The sequence below is a fragment of the Neofelis nebulosa genome, chromosome 15 (assembly GCF_028018385.1).
Source record: "Neofelis nebulosa isolate mNeoNeb1 chromosome 15, mNeoNeb1.pri, whole genome shotgun sequence".
Taxonomy (NCBI): Eukaryota; Metazoa; Chordata; class Mammalia; order Carnivora; family Felidae; genus Neofelis; species Neofelis nebulosa.
Window position 1 is genome coordinate 33467970 of NC_080796.1, and position 19702 is coordinate 33487671.

Consider the following 19702-nt stretch of genomic DNA (forward strand, 5'->3'; position numbering starts at 1 on the left):
CATTGAACACTGCCTAGGATTATTAGTATATTCCAAAATTGCAAGCTCCTGGAGTTAGAAGGGACCATGGGAGTCATTAGTTCATCCCCCACCCCAGCACCCCGCCCCCCTGAGCAGGTGCTACAGGGTTTCTGACAGACAGACATCTAGCCTAGACTCTTTGATCATCTCCAGGACCATGACTGCCTAAGGAAGCCCAGCCCCGTCATAGTTGAGGTCTCTGGTTATGAGAAAATCCTTTCTACTATTTGCCAGAAATCTCCCCGCCCCACTGCTGCATCCCATACACCTCCACACAATGACCACAAAACTGTTAGTAGGGCTTATTTCCTGGGAGAGTGTAAGTTCCCTGAGGCACTAACTCAGTGCCCCCAGTGAAGTGCCCAGGGAAAATTGGCTTGCAGATTGGTTTGCTAATTGATGGTGGTAGCAAATTCCCTCTCGAACGCCAGATGAGTAAGACAGGAGGAAAGGAAGCCAAGCCCCACAGCTCTGCCCACACTTGTCCCAACTCCATGGAGCCAGGTCTCTACTCCTTCGAATCTTCCTCCACCAATGAGATAGCAGCTTAAAACCAAAAGAAACACGAAAGGATCCTAGTTCTTGAGCCCCCTTCCTGACCCTCACCTGGGCCATCAGAGTGCTGTTGATAACACTTTCCCACTAGAAGGACACACTTAACAGACAGGGCAAGGATAAGCTTCCCCAAAATGAGCAAATGAAAACCCACTCCCTCTGGCCCCTGCTCAGTGTTCAGGACTCTGTTAACTAATCCAGAAAATGGGAACACAAACAGCAGGTTAACTTTGGACTACGTTTCAGACAAGCTCTTCCAAAGCACAAATCCATTTTTTTTTTTTTTTCATTCTGAGGCTTTCCCAGAACAAGATGCCACATGTACAGCCAGAAACCTGGTTGGCAGTTTTGTAGGCATTTGGATATTAAGTGAATGGGGATACAAAGACACACTATGCAAATAATAGTCACAGGACAAACCTCTTTCAGTCTATAACTAAGCACCTTGCCTGTGTTCCTGGGGCCTAAGATTTGGGCCAAGCTCAGAAAAAGAGTGGAGGAAATGGAGAGCAATACTGATGAGTATTTCTTTCCTAAGAAACAACTGAGTTTTAATGATAAAAAGGACCAAGTAGGGATAGTAATAATGGTTGAGATGAGGTAGTGTTAAGTGGCAGATCTTTACAAACTATAAAGCCCTATATAAATATGAAGTATTATAGACTATAAGAGCAAATTCACACCTACGAGTTCCTCCTGAAGTGTTAGATACATATTCCTTACCTACGGGATAGTTTTACCCTGGGAAATACATTTTTTACGAAAATACATTAAAAAAATAAAAGCTGACTTTGTTGGACAACAAAAAGACAAAAGAAAATGGATACATTAAAAATGTATCCGCAGCATATTGAACTCTGCCCACCTCTCTTAAATATGTCCACCAAATCCTCTGACCGTCCCCTCCAGGCTAAGGCAGGCAGTCCCAGCCGGTTTCTCAGAGATGGCAGCATAACCTTGGCTCTGGGATGGCCTTGGGCATGGCTTCACCGAGCTAAAAAGGAAAGAAGTTAAAACAATGCAAAGCCCTCCCACCGGATTCCATTTCTTCTGTTGGCCACTTCCTTCCTTCCCTCCTTTTTCCTTCCCTTCCTGCTGGAGCTACTCTGCCCCACCTTCCTTCCTGGGGAGGAGGACCTGCCCTTTCCTCTTCTAGGGCTGGTGCCAAAGGGATGAACAATGTGATGTCGAGGGGGGCAGGGACAGGGGTGAAGGGAGTCCAGAGGTGGGAAGAGGCAGATGGTGTATAAAGAGTGACCAAGCATAGGTGGACTGAGATGTTTACTCAAGTTGCATTTCAAGGGTCTCCGGCCAGTTCCCAGAAGTTTCCTTTACTTGAGCTTCCAAGCAAAGAGACTGCTAAGGGCAGTAGCAATAGAACTCCCACACTCCCAACTACAGCCACACCCACGGGACCCAAATAATGTGATTTCAGGGTCACAGAAAAAAGGGTGGTGTCAGAGAAATACAAAGGGGACTCAACCTAGGTAGCCATTCGCAATCTCTCTTCTGCTGTGAGAAAAGTGGAAAAGAAACTGGGAAAGGGGCAGATGTCAAGAGGATTTCTGGAAATCTTGAAGAGGCTGAGGACAGAAAGTAGGTTCTGATAGGAAGGGGAGTGGACAATAGAAAAGGTAATGCGAAGCTGAAAAATACGAGGGGGGTGGGGTCAGTCGCCCTTTTAACAAATGTATTAAGCTACCAAATTTGATGACATAGTGGAAGAGGGTCAAGGTCAAACAGAGTCGGTTGTTTAGGGCAAAGCTTTGGAGTGAGGGCCAAACTTAAGGTGGCGAGCACAAGAGAGAAGGCTTTCCAGAAGGCAGTTGTGAGGGATGGAAGGGTGAGAGATGAAGGCGAGAATGGAAAGAAATCAAAGTGTCCATCGAGTGAAGGGAGCGCCCGGCTTCGTCTAGCGAGGGCGGCGGCGGGGGCAGCACGTGCAGCCCGGAGCGCCTCAAGCAGCCAGGCTCCCAGCCGAGGAGGGTCCGGGAGGAGGCGCGACGTGAGGGGGGATGGGGGGGGGGGGTGGTGGCGGCGGCCCGGGCCCTCCGATTAGCCGGGCCTCTTGCCTGCGGGCCCCGCGCTACAGAAGGAGTGCATTGTTAGGTCCCAGGCCGCAGCAGATTGCCGCTGTCCTGCAATACCCTCGCACCCTGGCACCGCGCCACTGGCACCGCCCGGGGTTGGAAATAGCTGCGCCGTTCCCATGGCGACGAGGCGGCGACGAGGCAGCGACTCCGCCCCCGCCCGTGCGTCCTCCCGGGGCCCTGCCCGCCCCGCCCGCTGCGCAGCCCCGCCGGCCCCTGCAGCGGCGACCTCCCCTCCACCTGAGCGCCCCCCCCCCGGTAACCCAGGCAACGGTGGCCGCGGCGCGCGGGAGGCCCCTCCAAACGCAGCCCGGCCCCGCCTCCGCCCTCACTGCCTGCGGCGCCGCGCGCTCCGCCCCCGCCCCGGCCGGCTCTCGCGAGGGAGGGGCGCGGCCGCAGGCGCCGCGGGAACCGACGCAGGAAGCCTCTCCTCCTCTCGGGCGGCCCGGCCCGGAAAGGCGGGAGCAGGGGAGGAAGCTCCGCGGCGGCGGAGGCTGCGGGAGCGCCCGTGCGGGCCGTACAGTCTCCCCCGGAGCCTCCCTCGGCCCCGCCTGACCTCCCGGCCCCTCGAAATCCTCCCCAGATCTCCCCGCCCGTCTTCCTGGAACGGAAGGAGACCTTGGCGGAGGTTCCTTGGCCTGCTCGGCCAGATTAAAGAGGGGGCCGGAAAATAAGGCCCTCTCGTGCCCGAGGGCCGGGGTCGGAGAAACCGGGAAGTGTGGGTCAAGAGGGCTCTCGGCTGGAGGGGAAGGGCCGAAATGGGAATCGCTGTCGGGGGCCGGGGTCGTGCTTTCCAGACAGCTCCCTCCCCAAATGTACTGCATCCCGTGGGGGGGGGGGGGGGGCGGGAAACTGCCAGTTGCTCAGTGCTAGAATTACCGCTCCCCCCACCCCCAAGGTTTCGGCCGTGCAGGACCCTCGCGCATTTTGTTTGTCGGTGTGGTGAGAAGGAAGTGTTGCAGATCCCGAAAGAGTGTCTTCAGCTTCCAGGGTGACTGGGTCAGAATTCAGACTTTCTGACCGATCAAACAGCGGCGGGAGGAAAGGGGCAGACCAGAGAAAGTTCCATTTATCCCGTCTTCCTTAAGGGGCAGAGTCTACCCCTGGCTTCCTTGGAATGTGAACTCCTGCAGGGTAGAGCCCCTGGCACATAGAAGGTTCTGAACTAAATTAAGGTTTAGTGAATGGATCCGGTTAAAACCAGATCGTGCCTCCCCTCACTCAGTTGTTCTAGGTAGGCAGGGCATCTCAAGGAAATACACCAAGAAAGTATTCAGGGTTCCTTAAAATTTGGTCTCAAATCAAACAAACATAATAAAATAATAACTTTGTATTTGTAAAGTCCATTCCTCTAGGAACGTCACCTCATTCCATATATTCTACTCCAAACTCCATAAAATTTAGAGCCAGAAGGAAAGATTCATAAGGAGCAAATAAATCTAGAGTCTGGACTATCTATGGTCCTAGCAGAGGAGCTAAAGAGGTACACTGTGGTCCTTAGAGCCCTGTGTTTTCTTTGAAGTGGTATGGCTATTACATTGCATGGTGGAGTTTGGGAGTGAACAGCCGAGGACCTAGGCATGAGATTTGCTGCACCCGTTAGGCCTAAGTTTCCTCATCTGTGAAATGGTTGTTGTGAAGATGGGTTGAGTTAATGTATTAGATATTCTTCATAAGCTATAGGATATGCCAAACAAGTGCTTTAGTTATTGGGACATCTATAAATCGGTATACAAGCCATGGTTCATGCAAAGTGCTTTCCCAAGCTTGCAAGATCTTTAGCTTGCAAGTGTAGCTTGCAAAGTGCTTTCCCAAGCTTTAGCTGGTTATTTCTGCAAATAATTCTAATAAGATACAGACTACCCCCTTCCAGTCTCCTCTGAATGGGACAATTCAGTCCGAGAGAAATTCAGTTGTTTTTGCAGGACCACTCCTATACCCTTGACTTAATTTGGCAAACACCAGAGGACTTCCTTTTTACTTCTTAGCCTAAAAGACAGCTCCAGGTACTATATACTCCAAGTGTAGGCACCAAAACACAAGCCCAGAAGAGCAGCACCAATAAGAGACAAGGGATTATAAAAGAGTAAATGTTGATACCAGACCAAAAAGACAATCTATTGTCCATAGAGCAAAACAACAAACAGGGTGCCTGGAATCAGGAGGGTGCCAGTTGGGAGACATGGGGGGCAGGGCTGAAGGGTTCTATATGCTATTGAATCTCCTTTAATGTCACTATGGACTGAATTGCGTCCCCACCAGCATTTCCCCTTGTATATGTTGAAGCCCTAACTCGCAGTGTGACTATATCTGGAGATACGGTCTTTAGGAGGTAATTCAAGTTAAGTGGGTTCGTAAGAACTGTAGTCCTATGTGAAGAGGAAAAGAGAGGGGCACCCCGGGGGGCTCAGTCAGTTGAGCGTCCTACTTCTACTCAGCTCGTGATCTCACGGTTTGGGAGTTTGGGAGTTCGAGCCCCACATGGGGCTTGCTGCTGTCAGCGAAGAGCCCACTCCAAATTCGCTGTCCCAATCTCTCTCTGCCCGTCCCTACTTGTGCTCTCACTCTCTCTCAAAAATAAATAAGCATTAAAAAATAAAGAGAGAGAGGAAAAGAGAGATCTTCAACCACCACTACCATGCAAGGACACAATGAGAAAGCTGCCATCTGTGAGCCAGGAAGAGAGCCCTCACTGGAACCCAACCGTGCCGTCACCCTGGTCTCAGACTTCCATTCCCCGAAACTGTGAGCAAATACATTTCTTTTGTTGAAGCCACCCAGCCTGTGGTATTTTGTTATGGCAGTCTGAGCAGACTAAGACAGATATGTGTTCGCTTGGAGCTGAGCACCCCTCCTGCCACCCCCACCACCTGGCGTTTTGTTCAGCACTTCCACGGTTGTCTCCTTTTTAATTCGTAACCGTGTGAGTTGGAATTGGCAGGATTTATTTTCACGTGAGAAGCTAAAACTCAGAATGATTAAATGACTCGCTGCAAGTCATACAGAATGTGAATGGCCGAACCAGGACTTGAGTCTCCCCAGACAGCATCTAGTCAACTAATGCTAAGTACTTACCGCATGCTAGGTTCTGATCTAGATCATGGAGATGGAAAGATGAAGGTTGTTTTTGCAGTGGGGAGGGCACATGTGAACAAACAATTACTGCAAGGAGAAGGGTCTGCAAGGATTAATTGCCACCACAGGTATATGGGGAAAATGGTCCAGGCAGAGGACTCTTGGCTAAACACCGTCTGTTGGGGAAGCCACAAGTATTGCTGACAGCAGGGTATGGTGGAGGGAAGGAAGGGGCAGAGATGCCCCAGATGCCACTGGAGACTCTGTTCCTCCTACCTAAGGACTCTGGTTATCTCCTCAGGGCCTTGGCCAAAGGGGAGAACAAACTGGAACAGAGATCAAGGTGAAGAGTCCTTAAGGACCTAATAACTCTAAGGAGAAGCAACAGTAAACTAGGTTAGGTTTATATTGACATTCTATAGTAAATTATCTTTGTTTGTGTGTTTGTTTGACTTGAGGTCTCCCAAGGGTTAGTTTGTTGTAGCCTTAACCATTTGTAAATAAGTGATAATGTGCTTTAATTAGGAGAAGATATGAATTGCATACCTATGGCTTTTACTAGCAAGGTGTCAACGAATTCACAGGTCCCCAGAGGCACAAAATCTTAACTTCGGTCTATTCATGATCCTCCCTTGCAGTGGAAATGCAGATGAGAACCCTAGTGAATGAAGGGACTAACAGCCCTCTGTCCCCTTCCGGGAATATTAGTTTAAATTCTTGCCAGTTATAGTCAGATACAAGGATTCACTTCTCTTCTGCTGTTTTCTTCCTGAGCACAAGTTGCATATTTGTGTTTGTCACGTCTTTAGTCCACTCAGACTTTGGGGGATTTATTAAATCATAGCACTCAAATGCCCTCCCTGGGGGAGGGACTGTCGGTTGGGGAAGAAACAAGCCCAGCAGAACTACTTGCACTTCAAGCCCCTCTCCCAGAAAGCAGGTAACCAGGCCTGCCCCCCTCCCTAGGGTACCGGTTCTGAGCACCAGGCCAACAGCCAATTTAAGGGCTGGTTCTGGGATTTCAATACCTCTGTCTGCCTGGGACCAAATAAAGACTATCACCTCTACCTCACTGGAGACCTCATTAGAACTTGAACTCTGGTCTTTGTTCCTTCCCAGTGGGTTCAATGTGGTGGAGAAGGTGAGGGTAAAGGGGGGTCGGGAAGCCCACAGCTCCCAGAGCAGCGGGAGTCCGACAGCCTCTGAGAACTGGGAGTGAGTAAACAACCAATTACCTATAGGACAGCCAGTAACCAGAGAAGTGGCTGAAATGATGTGATTCTACTCACTGCCTGTGAGGATGGCTGCCTTCGTTCAAGCCCTGCTCCCACCCAGCTTCTCAAGACTAATTTCACCGCCCTCTGCCTACTTTCCAAGTGAGATTCCGCCCTCACTGGAAGCAAGATTCCAGGGCTGAGAGGCAGAAGGCTCTATTCTGGCTACATTCTTCCCAGCGTGGCCATTGTCAACATCACTGCATTTCGTCTATGTTGTGAGAAGGGGAAAGAATCAGATGGCATTTCTACCCTCCCCACTCCAACACCCCTTAAAGCCTTTGAATCCTTTGGGGGAAGAGAATTTAGGAAGAAAGAGGTGATTCAGAATTTGCTTCTTAGAAACTGGAGTGGGAACCCAGCTGGGCTGCAGGAAGTGTGGGGTCAGAGCAAAAGAAGCCTCACATTCCTTTCTCTCTTTTGGCTGTGAGCTCCCTCCTACCTGCTGCCTCTAGGCTAGTCCCCACCAACCCCTCTTTTTTTTTTTTTTTTTTTTTTTTTTAACATTCTCTGGTTCAACTGATATCAGTGCAAATCCTCACCGAAAGGCCTCTACATATATAAGATTAAGGTCTAGCACTTATCTGCAAAGAATTTACAATCTGGGGAGGTAAGGAATTTCATGCAACTAAAAAACATGTACATAAATAGCAATATGAGGCAAAGTACAATAGATGTACATTTGGAGAATTGCCACTGTGGCTATTAGCCCCAGGGATTTCTCACCTGGATGACTGAGGAGCCCTCTATGTGGCCCCTGCCTCAGCCTGCCTCATCCTTCCTCTTCTTCCACTCCCAGTCCTGGCTCCACACTATAGCTAATGATGGATCTACATGTAAATCTGAGTGGGTCCCACCCCTGGTGGGACTCTTTTGACTCTCCCACATCTTTCCAGATGAAACCAAACCCCTCCTGTGGCATGCCTAGCCTTTTGTAATCTGACCTCTCCTAATCCTTGGCACCACATCCCACTCTATACCCATGTTCCAACCAGAATAAAGCATTTGCAATATCCAGATTCTACCAGCTCTTTGGCCTCAGGGCCTTTGCACATGCAGCTCCATCTGCCTGAACTGTTTTTTTCTCTTACTTTCCATTTGGCTAACTCCCAATTTGTCTTTTGGGACTCGGCAGACAAATAAGTTCCTCTTCCCAGGACTCCTTCCTTGACACTGTCTGGGTTAAGCATCCCTCATCAATATTCCTGCATCACCATAGTATTAAGCCAAATTGTAATGAGTCTTCCATTGCTCTTTCCCCTAGACATCAAATTCCTTAACTCAACTTTGTACCCAGTGCCAGGTGCAGAGCAGACAATAACTGATGGCTGAATGAAAAGCTGAATGGCAGACAGAGGAGTTCATAGAGAATGTGGAAAGTCATTAGAGGCTTTTGATTCAGAGACTGAGAACATCGCCAAAACCATATTGTAAGATGAGTAGTCTCTTAGCTACCAGGTTGGTGGTTGGGGGGAGGTTGTTGAAGGATAGGGGAGAATAGACCAAAGTAATAAGGGCTTGACGTAAAGAATAAAGAAAGTGACAGTGAGGAGCAGGAATGGAAATGAGCTTTACAGGGAGTAATGCTAGAAGCGTTAGCAAGTGTTTAAATGTGTCGGCAAAAGAGGGAGATGAGTCTAAGGTCTGCAGCCCTGGTGTCCAAGGGAACTTGAGAAGCACAGAGAAGTCAGGAGAAGGCTCTGGATGCAGGTAGCAGTGGGGAAAGGGCCACCAGGGAATCTGTGAGAGAAGATGATCCATTTGTTTTTAGAAATAGCTTCAGGGGCACCTGGGTGGCTCAGCCAGTTGAGCGTCTGACTTTGGCTCGGGTCATGATCTCACGGCTCGTGAGTTCGAGCCCCGCGTCGGGCTCTGTGCTGACAGCTCAGAGCCTGGAGCCCGAAGCTTTGGCTTCTGTGTCTCCCTCTCTCTCTGCCCCTAACCCACTCGCATTCTGTCTCTGTCTCTCTCAAAAATAAATAAACATTAAAAAAAAAAAAAAGGAAAGAAAGAAATAGCTTCAGCTAATTAGGACAGAAAGCAACCGGACTAAAGGAATTTTGAGCTCTGGGTTGAATTTTATCTCTGGGTGGTCTAGGCAGACAAAGACTAACAAGTTAGGGCCTCATCTTAACCTTTCAGAAAATTGGGGTGAAGGTCCAACCATGATGTTGCTTTGTGACTATTTTCGCTTTAGCATAAAACGATGCCACTACCAAGTAGAGCTATTAATTCTTTTACATTCTTCCCCACCCCCGTTCCAGAAGACTTTGCTGGGGGATAATGCTGTTTCTCCATCTGGACAGGGCTATGTTTTACCAAACACACTGCACTTCTCAGTCCATTACCTTCTCCTCCTTCTCACATTCTTCCTGTTTTCTGACTCTGCGTTTATTTTAGTCTTGTGTTTCTTTTGAAATCACCACAGACATCTGTCTCTCTTGCCTTCCCCATGCGTCCACCCCTCTCCTCTCCCACTCCTATTCTCATCATTGCCTGAAGAGACCCAAAACTGCTCAGCTTCCCTCCTTCTTCTCTCAGTATCCGGAGCCTCTTTGTTGGGCAAGTCTCAACCCGTTCTCAGCCTCAGACTAATCCTCCATAACACTGAAAATGACAGATGAGGTCAGACTTTGCTTGGGAGGGAAGGAAGAGAAAATTTCTTACCCAGGAAAACCACACTCATTCATAACTGGCTTTCCAAATGAGAACAGACTAGAAGGGTGTGTGTGTGTGTGTGTGTGTGTGTGTGTGTGTGTGTTTCTGCTGACAAGAACCCCAGATTCTGCTTTCCTCATAGCACATGCCCGCATGTTCTGATGTTTTGGACTCCTGATATGTAAAGAGGATGAAGCATCAGAAACGTAGATCTTTAGATGAGTAGCTGGCGGCACTAGGGTTTGGGAGAGTGATCCTTTACCATCCAGGATCCTCTCAGTTTGTCACCTTGCCAACTGGTATGCAGGAGTTTCAGCTGCAAGTCTTTGCCGGCTGGGAATGAGGAAGACAATGCAGGCTGCTGATACTAACAAGGTCCCTGGAGTGATTTATTAGTGTCTCCAGTCTCCTTTTATTTGACAGGAGAAGAAAAAGAAAGTGTTTCTTCCTTCTGATAAGAGATGCATACTTAGCAGTTTATATATTCAAACCCCATTCGCCTCAGTTCAGTTGTCTCTGGTTGGTTCTGTCTTAAGAAATGTACAGGCCCTTTCAATTGACCTAACATCCTCTCTAGCTATCCTTCTCGTTCTCTTTTGCCTTTTATGCCAGATTTCTTGGAGGAAGCTGGAGCCTCCACATCCTTCCCTCCACACTTTATAATTGGATTTTTTCTTCCTGTCTTCTACCAGAAACTTTCTCAAAATTCGCCAGTAACTATCCTCAGTTTGGTGACCTTTTTCTTTGTTCTTGCTCTCCTTGACTGTTCTGTTGCCCATCTTCCTTGGCTCTACTCCCACCTTGCCACACAGTCCCTGCTACCAATGTCCTCTTCCTACTCCAGCCCTTACCTCCAGGCTTCCCCTTTATTACATCCTTAGCTTCTGCCCTTCTCTCTTGCTTGGAGAGTTTCTTTATGCTCTCAGGTTTAAGGACCATCTATAAACTTTGCTATGCCCTGGAGAGCAGCATATGAAAAGCAACACACACACACACACACACACACACACACACACATCCCTGCAGGCAGTACCCTAAGGCATCATGAAGGAAGGAATAGCGTGGGGGAGCTAGGCCTTGAGTGATCTCAAGCTGAGAAGTTTACACTTGACCCTGAGATCAGTGGAAATACCTGCTTTTTAAACTTTAATGTGCAAATCACCTCAGAACCTTGTTAAAATGCAGATTTAGTAGTCTGGGGTAGGGCCTGAGATCCACATTTCTGGTAAACTCCCAGATGATACCCATGTTGCTGGTCCATGGACTATACTTTGAGAAGCAAGGGGCTAGATCACACTTCATACTGTCAGGTTTTCGGGGGGGCGGGGGGGGGGGGCGGTGTCTGTGTTGTTTTCATCTGGAATGAAATCCAACTTGAGAACCAGCACGCTATTGTTTGCATCTCTGTGTTCCCCATTGATGAATTCCTTCTGGGTGTTCCTGTAAATACTTAATTGATAGGACCTAGGGCTGAGTTGTTATCTTCTAGCTATGCTTTACAAACACTGATTTATCTTTAAATAACAATGGTGAGGCAAGTGGATAATTTTTTTTTTTTTCCGGACTATAAATAGAAACCAAGAAAAGTGAATGATTCTCCCAGTAGTAAGCCACATATCAGATTCTGGTCCCTAAGTTTCTGGCTCAGAGGGGTCCCAAGGACTGGTCCAGGGTGAATTCTAACACTGCCTCTGCTTGGGTCCTCACTGGACTGTTCGAGAGGACCTACTCACTTTCTGGACCTCATCTACTCTTTCCTGACTGATAAGTAGGAGACTCTCCCCTCCGTGTCTCCTTGTCTCATAGGCAAGTTCAGGAGCCTTAAGAGCTGCAAGCTCCATGTTAGGAGGCCAGATGCCTGACGCTGAGGTGACTTCAAGTTTGGGAAGCTGACAGCTGGGCCAGCTCACATGCCAAAATCACCCCCACACCACATCTTTACAACTGCTCTTAGCAGTGCAGGGAAGGAGTGCCTTTTAAAAAGATATTTTAAAGAGGAAGTGGGGTGGTGGGGGAGAAAACCACAGAAATCATAGAGTAATAACAACCTCAACATAGTATCCCGTGTACCTTAAGTTCAGCTTCTGAAACTGAATTTTTGCTTTCAGGGATTTCTCCCATAGCCATAAAAAGAAAAGCAACTCCAGTCTCTAAAGTAGGTCACACAGAGAGAGAACAAGATGATAAATGCAGATGCCAAGGCACTTTCACCCTTTTCCAAACCAAAAATAGAACTTGGAAATTGTCTGAAGAAAATGGGTGCAGCTTGAGAAAAGCTGGGGAGAAAAAAGTGGGTGGGGTGCTCCTGCCCTGGATTCACTTGACCCACAGCAGACCTTCTGAGCAGGAGAACTTGACTCCATGGCAATTCCTCTCAATGATGGCCCCCCACCTCCACCCACGCAGTATCTCTTCACACCGTCTAGCTCACTTCCTACTGGTCACCTCAGTTGCAGGATTCCAGTGGGTTTTGACTATTCCTCCAGTAACTCACTGTAAAAAGTTTATATTAATCAGTCAAAGCCTAAAGGGGGGACGTGGGGAGAGACAAGGCAAAGAGGCACTTTTGGATTTCTTCATCAGAGCAGCTCTGTGATTCATTATCTGTTCTAAAACACGGCACTTGCAGTTCCAGGAAAGGGGGAGCGGAAATGCTGTGTAGTCCAAGTTTGGGCTCCCCTGGCTTTGCCTCTCCTTCCCTCCATCTGGCCAAAAGCCAGGCTGTTTTTCGGCAGCTGCTCCGGTTTCTAGATGGATACTCCCATACCCACCCCCTGCTATTATGATGGAATTGGGGGTCTGGTGAGGCACCAGGATTGAACGACCCACTACTACGGCTGTGGCTTGATCTCCAGGGCGTAGAGTCTCCAGATTCTGCAGGGTTCAAGGTCAAGAAATCCAACTCTGCTCCATCTTGCAGGAGGTAGCACTCCCAATCACAGCTCTTCCCTGAGCACTCAGACTCTTCCCCACAGGTAAACAATGAATGTGAGCATCCTCAGGAGAGGGTAGAGGGACGGAAGACTAGCACCCAGACAGACAGATAGGAAAGACATAACTACAGCACTGAAGGAGGTATCTAGGCCACAAAGGGCAGGGTGACACTGTGGCTAGAAAGAAACAGCCACGCAGATGTGGATCAGCCTGAAGAAAAACTTGAATGGGATCCAGGAAAGGAACCAAGTATGAGGAGTAGCCAAAGAAAATTCTGCCCCTCAGAGAAAACCTCCGTGCTTTGAGCAGGGAGAAGAGAGTAGTTTTCTTTTACCTCAGAGAAAGCAAGCTTCCAGCAGCTCTCCTGCCCCAAGACTTGAGACATTGAATAGATAGAACAAGCAGGTGGGAACACATGGTGTTTGGCACATCCCTGAGTTCTAGAAAAACTGAAAGGAGCCTTGCCTTGGCATCTAGTGCAATGATGGGCTGGGGCAGCCTGGCAGGGGCCCAGGTCATAGGGAGAAAGCAGAGGGTGACCAGATCTGCCTTGGTACTAAATGGGTAGAAAGGAGGAAACTGAGTCTTACCTTTATTGTGTAAGTTAGCGATGTGACTTATCACACAGGCATGGGGGCCTCTTGTGACCAGGTCCCAGAAAACTTTATTATATAAAAAAGTAGATTTATCAAGAAATGTCACAGGCCTACTGTATGCTAGACCCTTAAGAGATTTACCTGTGGAAGATGCTTGGTGGTAGTGACAGGCATCAGCCCTTCCTCCTGCAACTTTCAAAAGCTCATAGCTGACAATGTCTCACCTGCCCGTAAGTGGGCAGTATCCAGTGGCGGGGGGGGGGGGGGGGGGGGTGGTGGCTGTGGATCAGGAGAGTAGGGGAGAGGGAGAGGCGCTTGTAGGAATGCAGTCCCAGGAGGCTTCTCCCTCCCTGCTTGTGAGATTCCAAAGGTCTGAGATAAACCCCAGGATATAGTCCAGCAAAGACGCTTTGGGCTATGTTCTCTGAGAGAGAGCTAGAGAAGGGTTTTATTTTTAAAACCCTCATTCCTGCCGGGGGAAGGGGTGGTGGCAGGCATGGGGAAAAACCATGTTTGGATCAGGAAGGAGGCATTCTACTAGATGTGTGTATCCTTTTACACTTTCTGCTCTCACACACTCTCTTCTCTATTATACCCTCAAGATCTGTTACTGAAAAACTCCAAGGACATGAGCTAAGATTACCATGATTCCTAACATCAATTCTACTTCTACTAGATTTTTCCTCCCAAGGCTTTCCGCTGAGTAGAATTTTAAATGTGAATAATGGTTCAAAGGCTGAGAAACAAACTGCTCATTACTGGAAAGAGTGCCAGGAATCCTGGGAAGCAGACCTCACTGCCACCGGAGTTCGGCACCTAATAGTAATGGCTTCTTTCATAGTCACGGGAGGGTTGGATCGCTGTTTCTTTTCATTCTCCTCTTCTTTCAGTAACTGCTGGGATTAAAGCGAGCTTAGAAGAATAAAAAATTCACGAACAGGACAAGAATATTTAGGGCAAGAGATCAGAATGTCTTTGGTTATTCAGTGAACTGAACTAACTCTACTTAAAAAAAAAAAAAGCACAAGGAAATAAATGTCCATCGAACTCTGTATCACAGTAGGTATTAGCCTTTTGACTCCATCTCACAGGCTCTAAGGGGAGTTACCTGCCTAGCAAGTTGAGGTAAGAGATTCAGACTAATTCAGTGATAAAAAAGAGGTTTTGTCATCATTAATTCCATTCCCAATATTTACTATGTCTGTAGTCTGAGAAGATTTTTACCAATGTTGCTAAATAGTCCATTCCCTCCCACTTCTCATCCCCAAATCCAATCAGTGATAAAAGATAGGGATGGAAAGGTTATTATTACTCTACCAGGTGCCTTAGGGAAAATCTAGTCACTGTGCAGTTCAAGCTTTCCATCTTAAGTTCCTTTCCCGAAATACAATCAAGTTTCTGAGAGGAAAGACAGGTTTAAAGTAACCTGGTTAAGAAGTGTTGTACTAAAACTTATCACCTTTATTCACTATTAATGTGATCTTGAAGTACTCATCAAAAAGCACTTTTTAAACAACTAGTTTTCATGGGACAGTAAAAAAAAAAAAAAAAATGTTCCCCCTAGACCACAGCTAAGGTTTCTTTAATCAAAAGAAGAGGTCCCTCCCAGAGTGGTCAACAAGTGGTTAGGTATTAAAAACTATTGGCTTCATTTGTAGTCACAGTGAATCTGATTTAGTTGTGTGTGATAACCTTATCCTGCCACTGGGAAGGCTCTTGTCCAAGACCTATCAATTAACATGGCTTAAGAAACATTCTATGCCCAAGCAATTCAAGCTAAAAATAACTCTGTGGGCTATTTTTTTTCTTTACTCACAGAAAGCGTTTGTATGTCAACAAGATCTTTGCTCCTTGAGTGTTTTCACTCCTGCTTACTCTTCTCTGAAAAGAGTTGCTTGATACAATCAGAAAAGTCACAGAGTTGGTGTGAGACATACAGAACAGCAAAACCATGCTGATGCAACTAAGCTTTGTAACTGCCAAGTGTCCAGAGAATAAACAAACCCAGCATTCAGATAGGCTAAGTTTAAAATAGATTCCCCCTTACTTGCCTTTCTTACAAATATACACAATTTTTTGACAGTAATATATCTGATTTACACACAAAATTCACTTCTAAGTTAACAATAACTAAAAAACTGAGTGCTATGTATGCTCACTTTTCTAAGAACTTTTGAGACATTAGCTCATTAACTTTCACAACCCTACGAGATTGATACAATTATCTCAATTTCACATTTGGAAAAACTGAGGCAGAAAGAGATGAAGTCATCTGTCTAGAGTTCCTCACCTAATTCAGTGGCAGACCCAAGATACAAAATCAGAAGTCTCACTCAAGAGCCCAAGCTTTAACCATTACACTATACAGCTTCTGCAACAATTCTGCAAAACCAATCATGATCTCTTCAGATTTCCTACAAAGCTAGGTCTCCCTATCAAATATATCCACTTACGTTCTCTAAATTAAGTAGAAACATGGTCCCATGTTTTCTCTTAAATGTGAAAACAATCAACAGGAACTTCAGTCTTACCCAAAGCATACCAACTCTCTTAAACACATCAAATGTTACCCCCTTTCAAAAATAAAGATGCACTGAGATAGCTGTTCAAGCATAATTACTTTCTAGCAACAGGAAATGTTTGCAAAAGTAAGGCCCTGGACCCTTTATTCAGTTTAAGCAGTTAGCACTCAATGGATCTCTTGTGGCTAGAACTGAACTTAAATAGCTAATCTCTGAAAGAAAAACATGTCAATTTTAATAAGACCCTGATTAGACAAGGTTTAATTCTATGAATATATTGTTATGGTGATGGAGCATAAGGCCAAAAGTTCCTTATGCTTAATGAATCACTAATAGAGTTGCAAAAAATCAAAGCACTGGCCTACTGAGCTATGACAGAAGTTCACATAATCAAGACTTTAGGAATACCAAAGCACCATTCATTTGCTCCCCCTGTTCAAAGGCCATAACCTTTACTTAAAAGCTTTGTCTAATCTTTCCTCAATTTGTTCCATCTCTTAAATACTCATTTATAAGCTGTTATAGACCAATAACAGCTTTTAAAGTACTAGCAACAATATTTTAAAATAGCGTTCTAATTGATTTGCTTCTGAACTAGATTAGTGAATCCCTTTCACATATCGAATACTTGCCCGACAAAAAGCTCTCTTAAAATGCAGTAATTATTGTAAAACCAACTGATGACATAGCTGTCATCACCTAAGTGTTTACCATGACCCAAACACTGAGCAAATTAGGAAGTTTTGCTAAGCTGAATTTGCCTAGCCCTCCTTTCTTACCTAGTTTGACACAAGCAATTTCCTTTCACTTTCTACAGATAAGACAATAAGAGAAAAAAAAACAAAACAAAACACTGAAAACTCCATCCACTGAAATACAGAGGAGAATCAACCAACTGGGCGGGTCAGTCTCATCAGCTGCCCTCACGTGTCTGTTTTTTTCAATAATAAAGCTGAAAGATAACCCATATTATATAGTTTAACAGGATACTAAAAAGAAGTTTTTGTGAAAACATATTTGCATACGGGAAGGGCTTCAAAAGTTGGCACTAAAGTTAATTAATATTAGACACCATCAGATTGAGCTGCAGAAAATCAAACTGGGCTAAACGGACTTCAGAAAAGGCAGTTGTAGTGACAGGTTAACAAATTGGCTGACCACTGGTATCAGTACCTAATAGCAGTCCTCCGTTGATCTAAGGGAGACACCTTCAACACCTCTCTCCATACTTAGTGAAGTCAGAAAACAATGTCCCCAGTCTGTGCATGACTGATATTAAGAACCACTTTTCCAGCCAGGACCATAGTTATCCTTCTCCCTCTTCCCTCCCAACCCAGACAGATGATTACAGACAAGGAGGCAATTAAGTTGCTTCAAAATATTTAATACGTGTTAGACACGTAAAGTTACATTTTTATACCAAAATCAATACAACGAAGGAGAAAATACTGTACAAAAACCTTGTCGGCTCCCCCAACCTTTATACAACAAAGACTGGAGTCACCGTATCTACAAAACCATAAGGTCTTTCCACTTAGGGCTTCTGTCTGTAAACTCTGTTTCATTAAACACTTTTTAAAAGCACTCGTAGTAGTTCCGATCTAGAGCTTTTAAAAATATATCTATTCTCTATAAACTCCGTATTTCCAAGCTTGAACTCTTCTGTGAAGTTCATCAAGCTTTTTTCTTTTTTTTCCCCCCCTGTGGGGAAGACAAGAGCCGCTCAGATTCCCTTTTCCCAGAGTAATCACAGGGTACAGAAGTTTCTTCAGAGAGAGAGAAAAGTGGGGAGAGCGAAATGATACAGGTCTCTGCTCCAGACTAAATCCCTCTAGTCTTAGGAAATCCTGTGAGGAAATGCCACTCCCGGCCCTGGTGCGGGGCTAGCTTTCATGTGAGGGGTGTGTGTAAAGTCCCTTCCTCCCCCGAGCACGAAAGGGGAACTCCCCAGGCCCGGCCCTCTCCGCCGCTTCCTTCTCCGGGCTGCCGGCAAAGGAAAGTCCCCGTCTGCCCCCGATCTCCTCAGCCCTGGGAAAGGGGTGGTGCATTCCAGAAGGACAAAATGGTCTGAATTCAACAAGACAGACGTACGTACACAGACAAAACACTACACAAAAGTTAACGATCGTCCTCTTCCGACAAGCCTCCAGGGGGGAGGCGGCCGAGCCCGAGGGCAGTCGGTGCTGCCCGGCGGCACCCACGGTCCCCGCAACGCGTCCAGCGCCCTGCGGTCTCTGGGCCGTCCTCGCAGCCCCACGTCGGGGCCACCCGCCGCTCAACCTCCTTCCGAACGCGACCCGGGGGCTCAGAAGGCCACGATGGCTGTGCTCCAAGGGTTAATGTCTCTCAGCACCGGCTTATCGCAGCAGATCTGCCCGGGCTCGGCGGCTTCCGGACCGCTCTCCTCTCCCTCGGCTTCCTCCCGGCCGCCCCCGGGGCTTTTCCGCAAGAGTCCCGAGAAGCTGGAACCGAAGATGCTAATGAGGTTAGCCACGTTCCCGGTCTCCATCTCCTCCTCCTCCTCCGCCCCGCCCGGCTGCTCCTCCGAGTTCCGGCGGGGCTTCTTGAGCGGGCTGGAGCCGGGCGCCGGACCGCCCGCGGGGCCGCCACCCACGCCCGCCGCGCCGCGCTTCCGGGGGCCGACGGCAGGCGGTGCCGGGGGCTCGTCCTCGGCCGGCCGCGGCGCGCAGCGGCAGTCAACTCGGGGGCAAGCGCCCAGCGCCCCCGGCCTGTCCTCCCCTCCTGAGGGGCAGCCGCAGTGGCGGCGCGCCCCACGGGGCCCCTCAGCTCCCGCGAAGACCCCGGCTCCTCCCTCCGCCGCCTCGCGCGGTCCCTCCACGCGGCGCCAGGCAGCTTCCGCCTCCACCTCTCCGGCCCGAAGAGCGTCCCCGGCGCCCGTCACCGGGGCCGCGGGCTCCGCGGCGCCCACCCGCGGCGGGGCCGGGTCGGCCGGGCGCTCCGGCTGCGGCTCGGTCTCCGGCCAGGCGGCACAAGCGGCCGGCGGTGGCGGCTCCCCCCAGCCCGCGGGCGGCCCGGCCACCGGCTCCCCGGGCTGCTGAGGCGGCGCCGCCGGGCTCCCCGCGGGACCGGCCAAGTAGAGGCCCGGGCACGGGTCACTCAGGTAGACCTGGCGAGCGCTGCGCAGTACCAGCGAGACCAGCAGGTTCTTGTGCAGTTTGATGCCGCCGCGCTGGACCCGCGAGTTGTAGATCTTGCCCAGGGAGATGCTGACGATACGATGAGCCTCCAGCTTGAACTCCATCCTGCCTCCTTTTCGCAGGGCTGCCTCGGAGATGACGGAGAGAGCCCGGCTCACGTTCGGAAACAGGGAGGGGACGAGAGGCGTCGACAAGTCCGGTCCGGGGGTGGACCTTCGACACCTGAAGACTCTGAAAAGAAACGACTCCCGTGACGCGCTCACTGACTCCCGCTCCTACTCACGACAGACAACAGCCCGCTCCCAGGTCCGGTCGCTAACTGAGGGGGGCCCGCACTCCCGGCGTCTTATATAGGCCCCTCGCCCGCCAATCGCGAAGGGCCGCCAACCGTTCCGGGGCTGGGCGGCGCGCCCTCGTGCGCCGCGCGCGACCAATCGGAGGCCGAGGAGGGGCGCCAGGGCCATTCGAACGTTAGTCCCGCGGAGCAGTCTCTTAAAGGGGGCGACGACGTGCGGCGGTGGCCGGACGGGACGGGTCGGGGCTTGTTCTCCGCCTGTGGGTCACTGAACGGAGGCTTAGCCACAGTGTGGTTTGTAGTTAAAGATTCTGGCTTGTGCGCTGGCTTGCCAGAACCAGAGGGAACTAAACCACTGGAACTTTCATCTGAGTATCCCCCCCCCCCCCCGCCCGCCCCCGTAACAAATAGTATTACCACAAGGTATTTAGCAGATACTGATTTTGGATGAGTGCCTTGCCGCCCTGGAGTCACAAACACTCTTAGCATCTGTTAAATCTAAGAAAGAAAAAGAGAGTCCTAAA

The 19702-nt window shown here is 48.6% G+C and overlaps 1 protein-coding gene across 1 annotated transcript; it reads right to left on the bottom strand.

Moving 5' to 3' along the window:
• Positions 1-17088: 17088 nt before the first annotated feature.
• IER5 (immediate early response 5) lies at positions 17089-19221 on the bottom strand. The gene has a single exon (XM_058700491.1). The coding sequence runs from the start codon at positions 18985-18987 to the stop codon at positions 18031-18033; it is 957 nt and encodes a 318-aa protein (XP_058556474.1). The 5' UTR covers positions 18988-19221; the 3' UTR covers positions 17089-18030.
• Between the last annotated feature and the right edge of the window lie 481 nt (positions 19222-19702).